Genomic DNA, 23,589 nt, shown 5'->3' with positions numbered 1-23,589 from the left:
GGGCCTGGGGAAAATGCGGCTGTGTGGGCCCCCCGACAACTTCAAACTAAACCGCAAGTATTATACTCCGTCTGACATCGTGACGTCGAAGCATAGGTGCCCTCAAAGCGCAGGGCCCGGGGCAGTTGCCCTGTGCGCCTTTTGGCGTCCTCTGGTCTAGCGCCGTTTGGGACGAGGCTCAAAAGAAAGCCGTCTCTGGTGTGGACCAATCAGCTTCAAGGACAATGCATATGTTATCAGAGTGTGTATTTTGTTTGCATTCTGACCACAAGTGTTGTGGTTAATGCAGACATGATTCCTTGCAAAAAGGTTTCAGTTTTGTTGCTGGAAAAAGGGGAAAACCTATTCACATATTTTGGTACTGGTAAAGGAGGTCACATGATGTAGTAAAAAGTTAATGCCACCCTTTTATAAAATTAAAGTTTAAACTTCAAAAATATATTAGACAAGTATTAGAAGTGGCACATCAGTTAGCTTATTGTAATATAAAATTGCCCACCCGAGTTCAAATCCCAGCGATGGTGAATGATAATGAATCAGTCCTAAATGCAACCTCCAACCCCCTTCACCATCTCGCATGAACCAGCGTGGTGAAGTATGATCAAACAACTACCATTACACAGGGGATATAAATTACAATTCCTAGCGGAATGTATTTTAGGTATACCTTGAATTATTTGGAAATATCATACTGATGTAGTGTACAGTATTTTTTAAAATGTATGAGCAATCCTTAATACTGTCAGCCACAGTCACGATACTGATATGAAGAAGGCATACGGTTTTTGAAGACGGTAATGTATTTGTGCCCCATGTATGGCCCTGTGGCTTTCTATTCCCCGGGTGTTTGCCTTCGAAGTTGAAATTCCACAGTCTGAACAACCCTCACCAGATCTCGTGACCGCAAGCTGCAGCTTCCGAACCAAGACTTGTCACTGGTTGGGAGGCTTTGTGGAGGAGACGTGTCCCGTGGCACGTGATTCACAAAACTAAATGATTTGAGTCCCCAGCGCCGCCGCCAGATTCTCTTTAAATACGTCGTGAATCCCAAAATTAATGCTTCATTATTAACATGCCACACATAGCGGAGCGTCGTCATGAAATGACATGCTGTGATGCATACAGTAAATATTCTACAATGCAAAAATATAAACAGATGCACAAATAAACGTGATGTATAGCAAAACATCTGTTAGCATGACTCGAGTAAGAAAAAAAATGAGGTTAATCCACACGGCTTCCTGAAATAAATGAAAATAAATCCACGCCTCCGGTTAGCACGGTTGGCTGCGTACGGTGCGAAAGAAGTTCAACATCCAGTACATCTGCCTGGACCATTGTTAGCACGCTAATTAAACTGGGTGCGCATGTGCATGAGAAATTGTAAAGCTATATAGATACGGTCTGTCGTACGAAGTTCAGAAATCACTTCCTTTGGAAACCACGTGCTCTCTCTCGTTTTCTTTACATTTAATTTACCTTCATTTAATTAATAACCAAAATAAGTCTGTCATGCTCATTAGAAAATCTATTCAGCCTTCCACATGCAGTGAACGTCAGGCTTCAACCCTCTATTTCAAGGCGATGGGGTTGAACTGCGCAGTGGTGTTCTTTGTTATCAAATTGTAAATATAAAGTGTCATATCTTTGGCAGGTATTTGTCTGTATTTGATGTTAATGACATACACATCTCATTTCTCAATTGTACAATCATTCAGAAAGCTGGACATCCTCCAACACTAGAAAGGCTTTCCACTCAATCAGTCCGGCTTTCAGAACAGCATCCAGACGATTATTGTTATTCGCCCTATCTGTTGTGTATAATGTCACGCAGATCTGCATTTCCCGTCACTATTTATTCAATGGCATACGGGATAAGCGCCCATCGTTATGGGAACGGAATCTCAATGGCGAATGATAATCAGGACAGCTGGTATTAAACGGAGCCAAGCCCGTGTTGGTCTCACGTAAAGGTGTCACATTCTGCCACCGCATAATCCTCGGGGGTAATGATGCACGCACCTCTTTTCAGGCAGTGCAATTACCATTGAAATGCATTGAAAATTATCGTGCAGCCAAACATTTTCTGGATGTACAAGGGGAATAAAAAGCCAGTGCTTGGGAAATGGCATCCTCTTCCTTCCGATGTTAGGAAGTCACTGGAGCAACGCACTTTTAAATCACCTACATTGAAAACTCATTTCTGTAGAACTGCTTTTGTGTGTGTTTAGTTTGTGGTCCTTCCTCCGCACCTCCGATTAGCACGGTTGGCTACGTACGATGCGAAATAAGTTCAGCATACATACATGCAAGGCGGGAGGGACAGACGAAGGAGCAAAGTACAATACAATGCACCGAGTTGCACTGCTGACAATTTAGCCCCACAGTAGCAATACAGCACCTGTTTCAAGGATTGTAGTCACCCATAAAAGCAGTCGGAGATCAACCATGCTCAAGTAAAGGTGCAGCCCTGCAATTGCTTGCTCGCGTCACTGTTTGATGATGGGCCTTCGCTACACCAAGCAACTCAAGAGCCCTGTCGAGGGTTTTTGGCCCACTCGTCCACGCTCGCCAGGTGTTTCTGGAAGAAGTGGCAGCACCCACGCTTTACCCCAACCGCACACAACCTGTCGATCGACTAACTGCTCAAGTAAAGCAATGTTTTAAAAGCATTAATCAATTTAAGAAATGTAAATGTAAAATTTCGAGTTCGTAAGTTCTAATTATATGCGATTATTTTTTTGTTCAGTCACATTAAACAAATGTTAATAATTGCATCAAATATCATATTTAGCCAAATGTCCGTTTGGCAGTAAATGCTTTCAAAATGTGCCCGGTTTGCAGTGTGACGACACGTTTCCCATGCAAAGTCACTTGAAATAACATACATCAGGGGAATACATTAGTGATCATCTACTCCCGATTCATTAAGAACACAAAGGGTTGTGATTTCACAAAACCAGAAAATTATTTAAAAATAATCCGCATCAACATAATAACACCATTTCCATGTGTTAATTTGATTTGGGAGTACAGTAAAATGGGAAATGTGTCATTTGTACCAAAAAAAACATGCATTCAAGTAGATCCGTATCCAACAGAGGTGGAAATGGTTTATTTTATTATTGAATCTTAAGCTCACGACGCATGCGGAGAATTGCACGTTTAAGAATCGATGGGTTGTTTTATTTAAAAATGTGTATGCATTGCTTGTAAATGGGGTTCACGTGACCCCTGCAGCCACTGAAGACCAGTACATTAACCATGCAATAAATAAATTCATCGAATCACTACCCTGAATCGTGACGATTCATTACATTTCTGATGTGGGGAGTAAATAGTTAAACCCAGGTTGCTTTGTTAGCCTAGAAAAAGCAGCTACCATCATTCGCGGGCATTTGTCCGCAAGCACCGAGGGCACATGGAATTGATAACGATGTGTGAAACAGCACTCTCGCTGTCCAAATTAGCTCGAAATGATTCAACATCTATGCGGCATGTGCGTTCGACGTTCACACTGACTGATCTGTGGAATATGAAAGTATAGCAGTGCCTTTTTATGTATTTCTTCTCCTGTGCTTTAACAAAAACACAGGTGCTTTGATTAAAACGGCCATGCTTATTTTTACCAGATCAAAGGCTCATTCTGTTTACTCCAAATATGTCCGTAGATAGATTAATACGTACATACATACATAAGGTGTGAGCTGAGAACAAGGTGGAAACTGTCAGCCATTTTAGTCATGTGTTCAAACATGAGCAGATTTTAACTCTCTCTATCCCCAAAAAGTGCTGCACAAAGACAGTCACTGGTGCCAAGTTTGATCGCGGTTTGAAATTTAAATTCTTGTTAGATATTGCAATGTTGATCTTTTTATCACAAGTAGCCATGCATTGCCCAATTTCCTGAAGGAAGTGTTTACCAGTTGAGAATGTAGGGCGTTAGAAAGAAACACACGTACACATGTCTGTAAGAAGACTTAAAAGAAAGTCATTATCAAGGCTCAGGTATAAACATCTTAATTTTCAAACTGCTGCCCAAACTGGGTGTTCTGTGGTCTGGGTCAGTGCTTGAAGGCATGCGTAGCCTCATAATTATAGACACATGAACATCATAGAACTTGAAATTGATTCGGTGCCTACCAGTACTCACTAATTATACTGGAAAACTAATACATTCTTTAAGATTATGCCATGTTCATAGCGATATTACAGGCCCAAACGTCTCAGCTAATTTTACAGTTTAAAAAGATATTGAGATAAATAAAGAGCCTACAATTAAACTAATCAGCGCTTTCTTCATGCTGATGAGCCCCCTATATGTCACAAAGTTTAAATATGTTATACGCATTGAATTAAATAAGAATATTCACACCCATTTGTGGCTTGCAGCACAATTGCAATTTTACATAAATCCACCCAGTCGGCAAACATGGAAGCAGTATTGCTTTTTTTTATCTGGAGTAAAACCTCTTGATTTGGAACCAAGTGGGAACCTGAAGGAGACCCCGAGACCCCCCCAGCCTTACCTCGGCATCGTCAGCAGATCGTGCCTCATTGAAGCTCTCCCACGCCCGGTACAGGCTGAGTGCCGAGGCTCGGTACATCGCTTCTTCTGGCTTCAAAGTCACAGCTCTAACATCAAACACCAGAACAAGAGCATCGCAATGAATATCTCCACAACGGCTCAAATAATAACCCTCCTGAATGCAAAGCCCACTTCTCCAAGCTTGGACTTTTGTATTTATTGAAGGCGATGCAGAATAACGGGTGCCCTTTGTCACCTGGGTCAATGCCCTTTTATTTAATCTGTGAATGTAAGTGATGCAAAGGTAAGTAATGTGCATCCAGTCTGAACCACCTTTACAAAAAGGATTATCTCAAATTCCAGACTGGGGGGGGGGGGGTATGTCAAGGGTATGTCAAGTATTTTTTTTATATATATAAAAAGTCAAATTGGTCATAATTATTATCATCACAGTGTTATATTATGGGACCTCCTTTGCCAGTACCAAAATATGAGAATAGATTTTCCCCTTTTTTCTGGCAACAAAACAGGTTGAACAAAACAGGTGTTAAGATAAGAATAGGGGTTTCCCCTTTTTCTAGCAACAAAACTGAAAACTTTTTACAAGGAATCATGTCTGCATTAACCACAATACTTGTGGTCAGAATGCAAACAAAAAACACACTTATAATATATGCATTGTCCTTGAAACTGATAGATCCACACCAGAGACAGCTTTCTTTTGAGCCTCGTCTCAAACGGTGCAAGACCAGAGGACGCCAAAAGGCGTACAGCTCAAAGACAATGCACTGTCAGAGTAATGAGGGCTCGGGGTGAGCAGCTACATTATGGGACCTTCCTTTGCCAGTACCAAAATATGAGAATAGGTTTTCCCCTTTTTTCTGCCAACATAACAGGTGTTAAGATGTCAAAACACCAAACTGAAACCTTTTACAAGGAATCACGTCTGCATTAACCACAATACTTGTGGTCAGAATGCAAACCAAAAACATACTCTGATAATATATGCTTACTATTATGCTTAATATTATCATATTTTGGTACTGGCAAAGGAGGTCCCATGATGTAGCTGCTCACCCCGAGCTCTCATTACTCTGATAGTGCATTGTCTTTGTGCTGTACGCCTTTTGACGTCTTCTGGTCTAACACCGTTTGAGACGAGGCTCGAAAGAAAAATGTCTCTGGTGTGGACCAATCAGTTTCAAAGACAATGCATATATTATCAGAGTATGTTTTTTGTTTGCATTCTGACCACAAGTATTGTGGTTAATGCAAACATGATTCCTTGTAAAAGGTTTCAGTTTGGTGTTTTAACATCTTAACACCTGTTTTGTTGCCAGAAAAAAGGGGAAAACCTCTTCTCATCACAGTGTGAATTAACTGGCATTCATTCTGCACTGGATTAAAGGATAAATAATGCAATCAGGTTTTTAAAAATGCATGCACGTGATTAAGTAATTTCCTCGTGCAAAAAACATTTGTATGCGAATGAAACTCACATGGAAACACGGAGGCAAACCTATCTAACAACAATACAAAACCAAGATCAAATCCACTTTTTAAGCAGGACTAATATCCAATACATTATCGAACGAATGAATCGGACAGGTAGCCTGATCCATCTCCAGGCTCTGACAGCCGTGTCTGTGTCTCTGTGGTATCGCTAGGCACAAGCAAAGTAAACAAAAGCGTAGTGCTTCAAGTAGCTTAAGAGGGACCCGAAATCATGATAAAATATTATTGCATCAGTGGCTCGAATTCAGATCCTAATAAGCATAAAAAAGCCATTTAACACAATCAGTGAATTAATCTCTCGCACCTATGACGAGCACGTTTGGCTACGTCGAAGATCAACATTCATGCATTCCACATTTCAGTATCATCTCAATCGCTCTTCCCACCTCGAATTGCACTTTTTTTATCTTTTGTCCACATTTCTCTTTCACCAATCAACATCTCCATCTCTTGCCTATTTTTCTTCTGTCATCTCCACGAGGAGTTTTTTTGTAAGTAAAAAAAAGAGCATGGGCCAAAACATTATTTCTGCATAGGGCCCCTAAATGTGCCAGCAACCATCATTATGTGGCCTTATCTATCGCTGGCCAATCAACAAAAACCCATCAGTAAATCTTTCAACATTTATTGGGACCTCTTGCAAACACGTTTAAGTGCACAAACAGTATTATATGTGTATGTCATACACATAGGGAGAGGGATGCTGATCGATACAGCAGTGGCCCCCAAAAATGTATAAAACAGTGACACATTTCAGAGCCCTTTTGGCAACAGATCTCCGAGGTGATGGCTCCCCACGACAACACGCCTTGTCAATCACGCGCCTTGTTTGACCATACTTCACCACGCTGGTCGGTGCGGATTGGTGAATTTGAGACGCAGGACCGGATTCGTTATCACTCGCCACTGACATTTGCCCGGGGCCACGATTCACTCACTGCCTTCACAGCTCAGTGAGCAAACCACTGCGCCGCTTACTCCAACCCGGTACGCATTCCAACATCTATGCGCCCTGAATGAGGCCCATTGCCCGAAACGCCGTGCACCACTGCCAACGCAGCAGCAGCTGCAGCAGCAGCATTACCAACCAGTGCCACGCACGAAACGGCGATGGCTCAACACCAAACATCACTCCCCTCTGCTCAACACAGCCCGTGAAGCTCAACGAGAGAGATGTGTGAGTTGTCGGTCTGTCTGTCTGTCAAAGCGAGAGGTCATTGCAGCGTCCCTGGCTGAATGATCCTCCTCCACACACAACAACCTCCTCCACTCACCTCGTCGAGATCTCAGGATGGAGACGTCGGTCAGGACGCGTTCCGTGTGCCCTCTCCTCTCGGCAAGAGACCGGAGCCACCCCCTGCTTGCTCCACACCGACTCAACGCGCACTCATTCGAGTGGTACAGAACAGGGCTCCCCCTTTCACCTCTTCTAAACCCTCTCTAACCCACCACGCCACCACTCTCCTCGTTGACCTCCTCCTCCACCACCACCACCCTCCTCGTCCGCTCCACGCTAGCTGCTCACCCACTCAACCAACCCATGCTGGGCAATTCGAACACGGGCGGACCACGGTACAACACAGGCCTGTCACCACATCCTCCACCTTCCTCCTCCTCCTCTTCGTCTTATCTTGCCCGTCTGTCTGCCGACAGATACGCTGGGTGCTTGCGCACGCAGAGCGTGGACTGTAGCGTGTGGGACTGCGAACGGCACTCGGTTCGCAACGTGAACCACCACTTCCCACCACCGCCACCACCCCCCCACCCACGGAACGTCGTGGGATCGCTCCGCCTCTTATGCATTGGGTGTCGACATTCGGTCTCCTCCCACGCCGACAACGCAACGCGGATATCGGCCCCCTCTGACGGTGCCCGGCCCACGTGAGTCCGTGGGACGAGGCTCCAGTGGGAGGCTACGCGCCCCCTGCTGCATGACATTGGGCGGTGCAATGCAACTTTTTTTGTTGTTTTTGATTGAAAGCTTTCGTGACTGCAGGGATTCATATTCTTGGTTCTTTCGGTAAAGTGACGTGGAAGGGAAATAATAAATTAATAAAAATATTAAACAATAAAATAAATATAAAACGATAAAATAATAAAAATATAAAGCAATAAAATAATAATATAAAAACAATAAAATAATACAAATGTAAAACAGTAAAAGAATAAAAATATGAAACAATAAAATTCTCACGTTTCGACTGCAACACAAGCAATCATCATCAGGTGAGAAATCCACAGCAAGAAAATGTTCTTGCTGTGGATTTTCTATGGGGCCGTCCATAAATGACGTCACGCGATTTTGACCCCCCCCCCTCGTCACACGGCGTCACAAAAAGTCAGACCCCCACTCAAATATGACATCACAAAGCTCTGCCCCCCCCCAAAACCATATTTCCATTTTGAAAATAAAACATGCTTCAAATCGCTTTAAACTATTTTCATTGTAGTGCGTATTTAATGTGGCGCTGCACTCTGATGTTGTAGGAGCGTTGTTATAACAATTAGTGTTGTTATAACAATTCTATATTTATTTAAAGTTGCGCATTTTGATGTGACGTCACATTTCTCACCTCCCCCCCCACCCTTCTTCACACATCGTCACAAATGTCTGACCCCCCCCTAGGTGCGTGACGTCATTTATGGACAGCCCCTATACATGGTGAGTCAGAATGACATTCTACACTGCGTTTCAGTGGTATGATTTCTCCCCAAATCTCGAATTTATGGATAACTTGATTTTTTTAAAGTGGTGTTTCCATGATTGTCTGATGTTTTTTCATAATTAGACGTGTGAGACCTTGAGTTAAGTTGTCTGGTGTTTAACCAACCATGGTGTACCCATTTATATTGCTGGTCATGTATTATAAAGATTTGTGTCGATCTAGTACCCATATAGAAACTTGCCGATAGCCATCTGGCAGTTTACCAGCATTGGTTTATGCAATCGGACTCTGCTGATGAGACAATGAACGTTGAAATCAGTCCACACTTTGCTTACGTTTAACCAATGCTGCTGCTGCAAAAAAATCACTCCTCCCAAATGGTTGTGAGGCCAATGAGATATATTTATTTCGCATGATATATGATTTTTGAACAGAGTTAGATTTATACAACACAATACATTCTGTACTGTAAGCTGTACGGTCTGCATCTAAATGCAAATGCTTCCTGCAACAGAAACACATATTCGCTGGTGCAAATGCAGGCAGTGAGTAATCTACTCGATATTTTTTTTAACATTCTGGGGCATTGGAAGCATCCGGATATAATTCAGGAGAGGTACAATGGGCATCGAAGACCCGGCAGAACCTCTGCGCCAAAACGGCTGAGAGTTAAATATGCTCTCCTGACATAACCCATTATAAACACTCAGACAAGTGCTAGGACGCCTTGGGAATTTCAAAGCAGCTGTAATGAAATTTGGGCTGCAATTTGGAACATATAATTGAGTTCATGATGCAGTCAAATACTTTCATCAGATGCAAAGTGATGCTTGAAAAATGCACACGCACATTTCACATTTGCTAGCTGGCTATACACTCAAATAGATGACTACTTATGAAAAAATTCTCATTTTTATTCTCAGCTGCGATAATCAAAGTAATTATACATCGTAGTGGTTTAAGCATGCTCTGCGTATGATGTACATTTGGGGTGTATTTGAAACACCAAATTCTCCAGAATGCCATTGCAAGACTTCTCACCGACACCTTCAAATGAGATAAAATCACCCCAATCCTCAAATCCCTCCGGTGGCTTCCAGTTCAATCCCGATCAACCACATGGATAACCCTCACAATTAAAAAAATCCTCCACGGACTCACTCTGCTCTCGTCATCTGACTTTTCCTACTACACACTCAATCAAACTCCACTCAATGGCCTCTATTTACATGCTATGAAGAAGGGACATTGCCATAATTGTCGTTCGTTATATATGTTTTCTTTAAAGGAAGTGTTATTTAGTAACGTGTGGCGTTTTTATGATATCCACTCCATGGGAGGTGACTCCTTCTTCACTGCTGCCCCAGAGGATTAGGAAATGCCACACATCAGTAATCAGTCCAGGCTCAAGGCATATAACTGATCTCCACTTTTAAAGTGACTTATGCTCCAGCAAAATGTATTATCTAACATTATTTAATGTTTGTGTAATATTTTCGATTTCTCATAGGACACAATTGATTTTTGCCCTGATTTCCATTTGCCTCATTGCTGTACTTAATTTTAGTTTTGTTGTCATTTTGGTGAACGAGGTCACTCTTGTAAAACAGCCTACCCTTGTCTCAATGCGTTCTTACCGGGTGAAACAACATTTACTTGAAAACTTGAATTTCTTATGTTACAAATATGAACAACCTACCTTTTGTCGCAAGGATGTATAAGTCCCACTTTTTGCACAGTGGCGTGACAAGTGGCATTTAGATGCTCTATAAATTCAGATTGCAATGGTAATACGTGAAGTCCATGTTGTAGCTCGTGAATTTTACATGAAGTTCTTTCAGGTTTGCCTCTGTGCGGTAATCTGTATCCACTGAATTAAACACATTCATTTAAATGTACATTTAAACAGTAATTAAAAGGCTCATCCTCATTCCATTTTTACATTTTAAACAGAGGAAAACATATAGTATTGCATGCCATTTGTATATTATACTTAGCTTGACATCACCTCTGTGTAATTATATTTGCCAATGTGAACTTGTTATCTGTTGATGTCAAAATGAATTAATATTTACTTTTGAAATACATTTCCAATTTGCACTCACGAGGAAGATTACAGTCAACAGAAGTACGTGTGCGTGGTGCTAAGTTAATAGCTAGACGCAATGAAAATATGACACGAGATTATCCCTATGTGCATAGCTATTGGTCCATACTGGAGAAGAATTCGAAAATCAAACTCACATTAAAAACGAATAAAACATTAAAATACTGCAGGCCGTTGCTTTGCACGAAGCTACAAATTTAGTTGAAATTGTGTTTTGTGCTCTGTGCTGTTTATGTGTTTGCAAGCTTGCATTGTTTGTGAAGGACAGTGGTGTATCACGCTCGTATTGATTTTTATTGTTTGATACATGATTCAAACACAATGTTCACGCCGCGTGTCTGCTTGGAAAAATAATGATTGCAGTGAACTGTCGCCCGGTTTATACATTAGAAGGGCACTACAAATAATGTGCAGTATGACCAAATCATCTGGAATGCGCCCAATCTTGTCAGATCTCGGATGTCACGCAGGAAGAGCCTGGACATTGGTTTGTTTGAACGGGCGATTGTCATACCACACAGGTGTTATAGGCCGTCGGGTGTGTTATTTTGTGCAAAGGACAATGCAGAAGAATACATTGTTGTCTATAATTCGATGTTCCCTAGTCTATGCTACCCACCTTTACCAACCTGCATGGACGAACATGGTGAAGTATGGTCAATTAGCCCCTAATGACCCACATGACATGGGGAGGACCTCATCCAGCAGGGGATTGACAAAACGACTGTTGTGTACACAGACACAGTTGTGAGACTGAGCAGGATATGAAAGATCTTAAAACATATAATAGATCTTCTTGGTTCTTTCGGTAAAGTCACGTAGAATGGAAATAATAAAATAATAAAAATGAAACATCTTATGTTTTATAATAAAATAATAAAAGTAAAAATATTATGTTTTTTAATTATTATTTTATTATTTCCATTCTACGTGACTTTACCGAAAGAACCAAGATGAATCCCTGCAGTCACGAAAGCTTTAAATCGAAACCTATAATAGACTTGGCTCGCAATGGATAACTATTTAAAACAGTGTTCTTCACTAATTTTCAGAGGGGGGGGACACTTTCGCCGATAAGGCATTGGTGTGAGGGCCACCATTCATTTGAAACTATTGGGGGTTGGCAGCACGATGGGGATGTTTTCACATTTGTGTATTGTCAAGGGCCGCATGAAAGACCGCCATCGGCCGCCAGTGGCACACGGACCTTGCAATGAGGAACAATGATTAAAAAAAAACGTTTACCGCTCCAAATAGGACCCTATAATGTATTACAAAAGAAAACATTCATGCCGCTAGAAAGCACTGGTAATGGATTCTGTCTCCGAGTGTGATTGCTCTCACTGATGACAATGCAGATATCCCAGACATACTTGTTCTGCTTGATTCACCCGTCTTTTAATAGAAGGCTGCATTAGTCACGAATATAACACGAATCCGTTGCGGAGGCACAACTACACTCGAGGCTAAACTACAAAATGCACCGTGTGTGGCTCATCACATGGCTGCTTGTCACTGGAAAATGAAGCATATTGTCCTTCCAGACAGCGGCAACCAGGGCGAGTGAGTAAGCATATCAACATCATCAGCCATGGTCAATCCACTGCTGGATGAAGGCATCCTCAAGCCGATGCCATCTCTGCGATGTCACCGAGCACCTGCACGCGAACAGATTTCATCACTCCATCTCTTTGGTGGATGGCATCCCTGCCCGTGACATTTCCTGCCCAAGCCCACTTATCTTCTTGGTTCTTTCGGTAAAGTCATGTAGAAGGGAAATAATAAAATAATAAAAGTAAAACATAATAAAATACAATATTATTAAATAATAACATAATAAAAGTAAAACATAATAAAATACAATATAATGTTTTATTTTTATTATTTTATTATTTCCCTTCTACGTGACTTTACCGAAAGAACCAAGAAGATGAATCCCTGCAGTCACGAAAGCTTTAAATCGAAATCAAGCCCACTTAGTTTCACAATCGGTTTTAATTATTAAATTTACATACATTCTATAATATAGCGTTCCTCTATTTAATATCTTAATACTTGTAATGATCATACAAATGCGTACTCATTTGCAGCAGATCTGAATAAATGTTGGGAGCCAGCTACATATGGTAGCTGCCCTCTTGCTGTCACGCCATACGTCCAAGCCTCCCCATGCCGTGTTGGCCATCTAGGTTTGTTGAGCCACATTTCACCAAGCCGGTGATCGCGGATTGATGAAGAGGTAGCCCCAGAACTGGCACGGATGTCACTCGCCACTGATATTACCCGCGGGCAGAAAGAAATCTAACTCAGGTAGTCGGGTCTCTTAGTGCAGTGAGCTAACCAGTACGCCAATCGATTCACTTCATTCATACGGAGCTGGTCCATCACAGCCTTCGTCTCTTCCTCTTTCGGCCCTGGTGCGCGCCTTTCCTTTTTCGGCTCCGCCCCTTATGATTTAGGCTCCGCCTCTTTTTGTACTCGCCCGCCCCTTCATCTCGTACACGGGGTTAGGCTGGTGTGGGTATAATGGTTTGGGTTGTGGTGTGGGTCGTGTTGGGGGTTGTGGAAGGGGGGTGTGGGGAGGGAGTGCGTTCAACAGCGGGAGTGGTGGGCCGAGTCAGGAGGTAGTGATGGGGAAGCTTCATCACGACCACCAAAACGTTCTATGACCAATATCATAACAATGGATACATTATAATACTGCATTATTTTTAGTCAGGAAAACGCCATACAACTACTCAGCACTCTGTGACGTGGGCCCAACTTGGTACGTTTAGTCACAATTAAACCCTTAAGTGTTCATGCGTCGAAACATCTAATATTACATTTTCAAAACCATTTGACTACCCTTACACAAGTGTCACACACCACAGCCTTTATTTATTTTATATGAATACATTCCGTCCATGGAAAAAAAGTCTTCACCAATTGTCACGGTGTACCAGAGCCACGTCTTGTAATATTCCCGTTGCGTGCCGGCTTGATTTTGAGCTTTGCTTGCACGCTGTGTGCTGAATGCAGCGCCAGCAGAGCGATCCATCAACACTCGTCAAGTGCAGACAGTTGTCACTGACCTTGACCTATAACCTTAGCAGAGTTATCTTAATTATAGCGCCACACTCGGGAGGCGGTCGAGCAACGGTCTTCTTTTCTTTATCATCCGCCTGTGACAGGCACGTTTCCGTGCATAAGACCACCTCTGTAAATCATCATTGACGGAAAATTGCTTTTCAAATGTTTAAAGTGAACGGTGATAATGTGTTGGGAGCAGATAATGTGACGAAGTGTCGGTAAGAGTTGATATATATTTAATACCGGCAATTTGTTACTTTCGGGAAAAATGGGTCAATGCTGAAGCGAACCTCACAGAGCTATCGCTGATGAACAGCAACACGTGTCAACTGGATCGTGCCCCTACGTAATGTTACAATTATGTGAATTCTTGTCTGTCCGCATGCACTCCTCGTGCAAGGTCTGCTGTTACACAAAACGCATCTGCCATGCTTCACAGAAAACGGGAGAGCCTGCTCTGCCTTGCTTGCAGTGTATACAGTTTGACGTGGTGGAGGTGGCTGGGTGGCTCTGGGTGCTAACACCACGTTCGAGATTTCAGCTGGCACGGTTGAAATCCCGGGTTCCGATCTGAGCAGTCACACATTGTTAAAATGTCTTCTCTGGCATCGTGAGTTTTATAACAGGCCTGAAATAGAAAATAAGTTTGATATGAAACAAACACTCATGACATGGAATATAGAAGCTGTGGATGTGTGGATAAAGTGACTTCGGAAATAATAATGTTATGTCAACTTCCAGGACCATTCAGTGAGACAATGTCGTGCACTGCTTGCTGTGAGGGCTCCAAATATAAATTTCGTCTCATCGCACGACATGGATATCACAATTGGAACATTATTTGGGCATGTCTGCCAGATGAATGACCTGGCTCGAGCACAACTGGTCCTTCAGCTCACTATTCAGATGTACCACGGGCTCAGGTAGGAACGAACCTGGAGGATTTCGAGCTCCATATCACATGTGGCGCCGCTACTCGTAGCTGGCTGTTGTGGAGGTCGCGATGACCCACCGCCGGTCACATGCATTAGCAGTAGGGGTACAAAGATAATTTGGAGAAAAGAGAAAAAAATTGCCTAGCCAGGTGCTTAACGTGAAAAGGATAGTAAGCGGAGTTCGTCTTTAACCGACAGATTTGCCATTTTTTTCCAATGAAGTAGATTTTTTGTGGTTTAGCAGTATAGCTCTCTGGTGTTTTCAGGTTGTACAACATTTTGAGCTGCCTGATGTCCGACGTTTCGCTCCACGTGCTGGAAGCTTGTTCAGAAAGATGTCACTTCCCGAGGAAGCTCGAAGTAACACGGAGTAAAACGTTGGACATCAATGCCGTGTAGGCAGTACAAGTCAACAAACGCATCAGGTAGCTAGACATGCAATTTTGCCTGCACAACAATATATGGATGAAAAAATAAAAACTCTACTGCTGTATTATGGGCATATTTTTTATACAAAGGATGTTAACATTTCTCTAAATGCGTATTTGTCTTACAGCATCACTAAAATTTCACAATCACCAAAAACTAAATGTGTAGTTTATGTTCAGCACACAATCATTTATTTGCACTGTGTATAATCATTAGGGTATGATCGTACATGCAGAGAATTCAACTAAATTCCGCACACAAGCATAATAAAATGTAAATTTCAATATCAATATATTTCAAATGTGTTAAACATATGTAGACTGTATTCACAAGTCCCCATTTGTAATAACATTTTGTATACCCCCCATGCAATACTTCAAAAGAAACCGAGGCACATGAATGTAAGTAAAGCTAACTTTCATTATTCTGGTTAATATGTAATTTTATCTCTGAACTTATTGAACGCAACGATCGGAGCAAATATGGCTTGTTGGTTTGTTGTGAGTAAACGTTGGCCTGCAAATGTCAGCAAAAATGTTTTGCAGTCCCTTCTCTGACTAAGGGTTGAAATCATGAAAGTCGCATTCCATACAACGCAATTTGTATTTACGTATAAAGTACCCCACTCTGACAGCATCTCGAGGAAATGCAACGGAACGAGAAAGATGTGCATCAAGACGACCAAAAGAAGAGGGTTTTCATCGTCAGAGATCGGCAGTGAAAAGTAGAAGGCCACGAAGCAGAGGGAAAGGGCAGAATAGTCCGGTAAATAGTGGTGCTTCGTTACGGAATGTGCAGAGGCCGAGAGCCTTTTGTGCACGTGTTGGTGTGTTCTTTGAAAATGTTGGTTTTCCGACCTGCACTATTTTTTCTGTTTGTGGGTTTTTGTTGTTGTTGTTGTCATTTACAGATTTGGTTATCATACAGTGAATATGAGGTATTGACATTGGTGGTGAGGAGCAATTATTTTCCCATATGGACACAAATAAGTTGGGGAAAGTTTAAATATAGAGGTCCAGTGTTGGGGCAGCGACCTTGCTCATTGGCCATACTGACACCACACCCCCCACCCCACCTCCACTTAAAACAAGTATCCGGCATGAAAACTCGCCGAACGCGGGGGGTTAAGTTCCTGGAAAATGCTGTGTTGGGCAAAACCGCGTTTGACAGATGAACCTTATGGCGGTACCCCGGAGTTCCATAGTACCCCGGCTCTCGCATAATATCCGTGATGCAGTCATTTTAGTCTGTTGATGGTAGGCGATGCGGCAATCGACTCATCTTGACGAGCTGTACCCGATGCACCATTCCAAGTTTAATTTTCGATAACGGATTTTTTAATGGCATTTCGACATCGCGGAGTAGCACTGAATTCGGATTGGTACCCCAGTCGTGGAGTTAAGTACACCCCTGAAAAAAATAGTGTCCCAGAAATACAATATATAATTGCCTCTGACATTTTGTATTATTTGGAACCCCGGGGTACCGCCATGAGGATCAAATAATGGACCTTATGGGGAAACAATATGGTTGCATTCCTCGGTCAGAAATTCTCACCCCCTCCCTTTTTGTTTCACTAATTCTACATAATTTTCGCCCTTGTTGTACTAAACGATACTAAGTCACTCTCCAATTCTTGTGTATGTATGTCTAAACTCTTTACTTTTAATTGAATCTCAACACAAAACCCCTGACACTGAATTGCCCCGAACACTGTCACGTCAACGTAAATTATATTTATTCACCACCTAGGCGGCTGTATGACTGGCGTCCTCAACGAGCGGACGGCTCGATGCGTTTTGAGAATAATGTCTGTGTGTCCCGCACGTGACGTCACTCCACGTCGACCAGCCCCCTCATTAATAATCATCAACAGGTAACGTCCTCCACATGAACCCCCCCTCATTAATAATCATGAGCGGGTGACGTCACTCCGCCTGGAGAACCACCCCCCTTATTAATAATCATGAGCAAGTGACGTCACTCCACATCGAACAGCCCCCTCATTAATAATCATGAACAGGTGACGTCCTTGACTTAAAGCTTTCGTGACTGCAGGAATTCATATTCTTTGGGTCTTTCGGTAAAGTCACGTAGATAGGTTCAACGAAAATAACAAAAACTACGACGTTTCGATCGCAACACAAGCGGTCGTCATCAGGAAAAGGGGCGACCGCTTGTGTTGCGATCGAAACGTCGTAGATTTTGTTATTTTCTTATAATAACAAAGAATATAGTTGACGTCCTCCAAATGGACACCCCCCCCATTAATAATAATTAGCGGGTGACGTCACACCACATGGGGGGGCCTGCCTCACGTCATGTGATCTCCGTAACGCTGTTGAGACATCAAAGTAAAAAGGACGTCATGATGAACAAGGGATTATAACCTTTAAATTAAATAGGTCTGTGTCACACGAATGGAAGCAATGAATGAATATCATGTCGCGGTCTGCTTTTCGCTTGCTAGTTTCAGATTTACTGCAATACACCCGTCCTTGGACGGGCAAAAGGCGAGTTTTACACTATTGCACAAAAATACACGGGAAAAAAACCATACACAACTTGCGTGGTAAATCCATCGTTCTCAAAGTCGATTCATTTACACCATAGTATGTACCGTCCAACGGATGCAGCAACTCTTACCTCTCTTATGCCCATCCAACAACTATCTTAGCAACAATCTTAGCAACTAATTCTAGATTTGAAGCTTTCGTGACTGCAAGGATTCATATTCTTAGGTTTTTTCGGTTACCTACGTAATTTTACCGAAAAAACCTAAGAATATGAATCTTAGCAACGTCAAGCCGCGTATAGCCGAAACACCATCCCCGTTTTCCATAAAACAGACCTCATTAGGTCAACCGCGTATAGCCGAAACACGCGTTTGTTGTAATCTCCGTTTGTCCTCAACGTTCCAATAACTAATGGATACTGTCTATGTGGCGTTCTTTCTCAGTCAATCTTTATTTCATGTGCCAATGTCGCCCTCAATAAAGTAAGCATCGGTGCACACTCCAGCAGAACGGAAACGACACAGCGAGGTGGAGAGGGGGGGGTTTGCACAGATCAACGGGAATGAGAAAACAAACCCGCCACGACCTTCAGCGGCTAACACAGCAGTCTTGAGATGCGGTCGCATTTATACGCTTTGCTAATTAAATTCGTCTTGCGTTGGGAAGTCAACGCGTGGGACGAACGAGGAGTCGTCCACGTGGTGATTATTCACGAGGAGGGGTCAGGGCCGTTGTTTGCCCGGGGTAGGGGGGGGGGGCTAGGATGGCACAGCGTGAATAATTAACTTTGAGAGATGCAACATTAGCAGAAGAGACAATATTGACATTTTCGAGTCGCGTGTGTGCCTCGCATAAATGCGTATGTCGGCTCGGCAGACGGAGTGGATTTGACTCGGCTCACCTCCTGCTCGTGAGTATGATGCGAAGCGCGCTTGTCATCCCACCAGCATCAACGCACCTCAGCGATGTTCTTGTTCAGCATCCACCTGGCCATTATCGCGAAAGCAGCTCTCTATTGAAGAAGCAATGTATATACTACTACTACAGTAAACGTGTGTTTTTTGTGTTTAATTTGATCGTCGATGTTATTATTAATATTATCTATAAATGCGAAATGTATAAGAGCTGTTCGATCTCAAAATGAGCTTCAAATAATTTCATCAAATGTGCGGGGAGAGCGGCGGCGCATTTTTGTAAGACCACGAGTTCGACACCCGGCCACGGCGAACGTCAGCAGCGAGTGAAATATAAACCGGTGAAGGTACAGTTTCAGTTTCATTTATTTGGAATAACCCTGTGAGCCATTCGGCTCTTGATTCGGGTGCAACCGCAACAAACAATAAAATTACAAGACACATTTACGCGTGCTGAAGTATTGTCGAGCAAAACCCGACAATGACACTGCCTGCGTTCGGCAGGCCCATAATCTAAATATGTTTCGCCACGCAGTTGTGCAATTCGTGATACGTGTTCACCACACACACGTGGCGTCTACCACCGAGGCTGCTACACAGACGAATTTTATCGATTTCGAGCCAGGTACTTTTTTCCCCACACCCAAAAAGCAGTTCCACGAAACCTATCAATTGCAGGCGCGTATTCTCCATCACGATCATCCACATCATCGACCCACCGCTGAGTGAAAAGCCTCGGCAAGCCTCGCCAAACCCACCGCCTCCTCTCGCGCCGTTACGCTTCCCCGCGACTCATCGTCAATCCACCTCGCACCGGCAACAGCCAGACGATTTCATTGCTCCGTCTCTCCGCTGTGGACGTGGTCTCGGCCTTTGCTCGCTAAACGAACGGCGTGCCAAGCGCTGTCAAGCTGCGATAAATGCCAACGGTGCAATTCGAATACCGACTTCCCTCGCTTTGTGCGGGTTCGGTTGTTGGTGCGATTTCGGGTAAATGTGGCGAACCTATTTATACCCGCATCTTTGTTATTCAGGATTCGGGTTGAATTTACTCATATCCCGCACCTCCGATTAGCACGGTTGGCTACGTACGGCGCGAAAGAAGTTAAACATACATACGCGGCTACGCGGTTGGACGTGTGACAACATTGTGTGTCATCTTCTTGGTTCTTTCGGTAAAGTCACGTAGAAGGGCCGAAACGTCGTGAGAATTATTTTATTATGTTTTATTTTTATTATTTTATTACTTCCCTTCTACGTGACTTTACCGAAAGAACCAAGAAGATGAATCCCTGCAGTCACGAAAGCTTTAAATCGAAACATTGTGTGTGTCATTGTTGGGGTGGGGAACGTCCGGCCCGCGGGCCGTATGAGCCCCGCGAGATCATTTGGTGTGGCCCTGCCAAGGCAACCGCAGGCGGGACTCGAAATTCAATAAATCTAGGAGCAAACCTGGAAAATCAGTTGCGAGTAGCAACAACATCATCAATACCAGCTAACATCACCACGCCTCACCAAAGAGAAGCAGTTCCAGCCATCGCATTAGGGGTGAGTTAATTAAATGTTTGACCTAATATAACGGGCTAATTTTTAAGTTGATATTTTTTTTATGGCCCGCGAATGATGTTATAAATATCCAAATGGCCCTCGGCAGAAAAAGGTTCCCCGCCTCTGCTCTATGCGCTCCTCGGCAGGCAGCTGTCTCGAACCGTTTCGCTTTGTGCGCCTTTTCTTGGAACGCATCTACTACCGCTGCAGTAGGCTCAGCACTGATTCAGGCGTCTCGAGGCTCCACAACCATTCCGCTGGTAGGGCACCCGCTGCTTAACACGTGTGGCAAAGACAATGAAGATCCCCCCCTTCCCCCTCATAATAACGCACCGGTGGGCTGAAGTAGTAACTCATTGGCGCATTTAAATTTCGATTTCAAGCTTTCGTGACTGCAGGGATTCATATTCTTGGATCTTTACCGAAAGAACCAAGAATATAATTGTCATATTCTTAGGTTTTTTCGGTAAAGTCACGTAGGTAAAACATCAAAATTAATAAAAATAAAATAAAAATAAATATAATTGTCGCATTGTTTACGTGACAAACCTGACTGGCTGTGTCGGGTGGTGGAGGGGTAAATGTTTATTGTGAATAATATTGGTCACGAAAGCCTACGTGTTAAACTGACAAAGATCCCCCGTATAGCCTGAACAGACTGTTGGGGCAAGTGCTGTTAGCGAGTAGCACCTATGAAGGCGGGCCGGGCAACACGAGGGAGGTGGGTGGCCAGCACCACGCCTGGCCGCCTTTGTCTCCCCAGTGGCGATGTTTACACACTACACCAGGTACTCATTTGAGGTCGAGTCGACCTTGGGGAGGCCCAGAACCGGTTCAAATAATCGTTACTGGGTGTTGGCCGTGAGCGGGAATCGAACACGGGTCACCCGCCAGGTTCGTGTGCGGAGCGGAGCGCAAACGGCTGCACCACCGCTCCCCATTAATAACCTTGTGGCTGTGCCCCCTGACAAAGACAAAGAACCCCCCCCCCCCCAGTATAGCCTTAGCAGACTGTTGGGGCAAGTGCCGTTAGCGAGCACTGGCGCACGCGTGCGTTGTAATACCATCTCCCTGTGATGCCTCAGGTTCCAGAAGCCCTTCTCTCTCTGCTCGCCCGCAGCTGGTTGTCCGGCGGTGGTGAAGCTGCCGCGATGAAGCTCTTCATCCTCCTCCTCGCGTTCTGCGCTGCTCTGTGCTCCCCCTGCGTGGGCGAAGAGGACTACGACGAGCGGCCCTACATGCAGCCCTTCCATCTAATCCCACCTTCCCTGAGCGTCCAGGTCACGGAGCAGCCTCTCGCTTCCAACGAGACGTGGGACTTCCCCGAGCCGCTGGCGCCCGGCCAAAGTCCCACGGCCTCATCGGAAGAGGGCAGTTCCGAGGAGAAGGGGGACGAGAGGGATCCCCACAGAGACGAAGGCAAACGGGGTAGAAAGGACAAAAAAAAGTCCAAGACTCAGCGCATCGCCTCTGCCGTCAACGGTCTGGGCTTCAGGCTCTACAAGCAGGTGCTGGGTGGCGCGGGACCGGCCGACAACATCTTCTTCTCGCCCCTGAGCATCGCCTCGGCTCTGGGTGTCGTGACCGTGGGTGCGAACGGAAGCACGCGGGCCGAGCTGGACACGGCGCTCGGTTTCAAGGAGTTCCTCCACGGAAAGAAGAAGGCCAAGTCCATGAAGTACTTCGCGAGGCTCAACGGCGCCCTTTACAGGAGAAGCGCGGGTTTCGAGCTGATGGGCAAGAACGTGGTCTTCAGCAAGAAGGGCCTCTGGCTGTACCGGCAGTTCACGCGCACGGTGGCCCACTTGTTCAAGAGCAACGTGAGGTCGGTGGACTTCGGCGACTCGAAGAATGCGGTGGAGCTCATGAACGCTCACATCGAGAAGGTCACCTCGAAGAAGTTCCCGGATGTCATCTCCGACGTGGACACGGATACCTCCCTCGTGATCGTCAATGTCATTTATTTCAAAGGTACCACCCAGCTCATTGCTCCCCCCCCCCCTTCTCAGTTATGGTTTAATCGTAAAACTATACCTCATTGTGTTTTTTTTATTAAGCGATAGAAATCTGGGATGCATACCTGTCAACCCCTTATCAGTGCCTACATTATAGACCAATTCAGACCTTATTGGTTACCTCGTGTCCATATAAATCTCAAAATTCATCCTACAAAGTCCCATCACAAGGGAGAAACACGAACAAATAGACAAAACAAATGTTAAATCTAGAATTGAAGCTTTCGTGACTGCAGAAATTATACTCGTTGGTTATTTCGGTAAAGTCACGTATGTAGAAATAAAATAAAATTTTAATAAATAAAATGTAATTTATATTTTGATTAAATTTAATTGTATTTATTTAAATGTTATTTTATTTCTACATACGTGACTTTACCGAAAAAACCAATGAGTAAAAAATATATTACCCGTATTGAAACTGCTGGACGCCGTATGGACCTGGACAAGAACACGGGGTAAACCGTGTGGGTTGACAGCTATGGGCTCTGCGCTGCGACCCCGGCTTCCTGAGTTCGATTCCCAGCCATGGTTCCCATCAAGTGGCAAGTAATACCTGAACCGGTTTCATGCAAGCTCTCTCTTCACCAACCCGCACTGACAAGCGTGGTGAAGTATGGTCAAACAACCCCCGTGACCGACATGGCGTGGGAGCCATTCATTTAGCAGTGGATTTAATCAAATATGGCTTTAAAAAGCGATGTTACTGGCAAACCGGTCTACGAAAGCGCTCGACCTAAACTCGCTGGGAAAGGAGCACAATAATCTTTTTGAAAGATATAAAAAAATATACGAAACTTTTTTAAATACATATATATTGCCAATCTTGTCCAAAAAAACCTCCATACGGATCTGGATATTGGCATTCGTTAAGCAGCGTGGTAAAGTTTCGTAGCGGTAGGTTTATTGTTTTGTAGTGTTCGTGACAATTTGGAGGTGTCCTCAGACTAACGGGCAGACGTAAATTTGCTGGAGCCAACTGGCTCCCTATTAAACAAGGGGTAACATTTTACGCGGCACATGTGCCGCAATGTAGTCTTATTTTATTTTAACCAAACAGTGTAGTTACGGTATTGAGTCGACGTTCTCCGGATTAACAAGACGCTCCATAATCTAAGACGCACTCCCACCCAAACCTCTGACATGTGCCAATAAACGTACACAAATGTGTTTTAACGGATTATGAAACGCACCCCCAACGTTCACAGGAGGAAAATGTACATCTTATAATTCGGGAGGAGATGATGACTTCCGCAGGAGAGGCTGTAACTCAGTCAGCCTCGGCGTGTTTAGGGTGGACCGATCCATTTATAGAATTCCCCACAGTCTCAGCTATTAACAGCT

General features: G+C 43.9%; 2 protein-coding genes across 4 annotated transcripts in view; one reads left to right on the top strand and one right to left on the bottom strand.

Moving 5' to 3' along the window:
- LYST (lysosomal trafficking regulator) overlaps nt 1–7,791 on the bottom strand; it is a 135,309-nt gene extending 127,518 nt beyond the window's left edge. Inside the window, 2 exon segments of the mRNA XM_061559492.1 lie at nt 4,530–4,635; nt 7,318–7,791. Coding sequence (XP_061415476.1) covers nt 4,530–4,607 — 78 coding nt within the window. The 5' untranslated portion in view covers nt 4,608–4,635; nt 7,318–7,791.
- An 879-nt stretch (nt 7,792–8,670) lies between these two features.
- Nucleotides 8,671–23,589, top strand: part of LOC133347322 (leukocyte elastase inhibitor-like) — an 18,970-nt gene continuing 4,051 nt past the window's right edge. Inside the window, exons 1-2 of one of the 3 annotated variants that reach the window (XM_061559493.1) lie at nt 8,671–8,705; nt 21,351–22,201. In XM_061559493.1, coding sequence (XP_061415477.1) covers nt 8,686–8,705; nt 21,351–22,201 — 871 coding nt within the window. In that variant the 5' untranslated portion in view covers nt 8,671–8,685. Of the gene's footprint in view, nt 8,706–18,595; nt 18,679–21,315; nt 22,202–23,589 lie in introns of those variants that run through there. The other 2 variants (XM_061559495.1, XM_061559494.1) reach the window with 2 other exon arrangements.

Source organism: Lethenteron reissneri, chromosome 25, assembly GCF_015708825.2.
Source record: "Lethenteron reissneri isolate LAM-NWPU_2019-01 chromosome 25, ASM1570882v1, whole genome shotgun sequence".
In the NCBI taxonomy this organism is placed as follows: Eukaryota; Metazoa; Chordata; class Hyperoartia; order Petromyzontiformes; family Petromyzontidae; genus Lethenteron; species Lethenteron reissneri.
The sequence above is the reverse complement of the archived record's forward strand: the minus strand, read 5'-3'. Positions and strand labels throughout refer to the sequence as shown.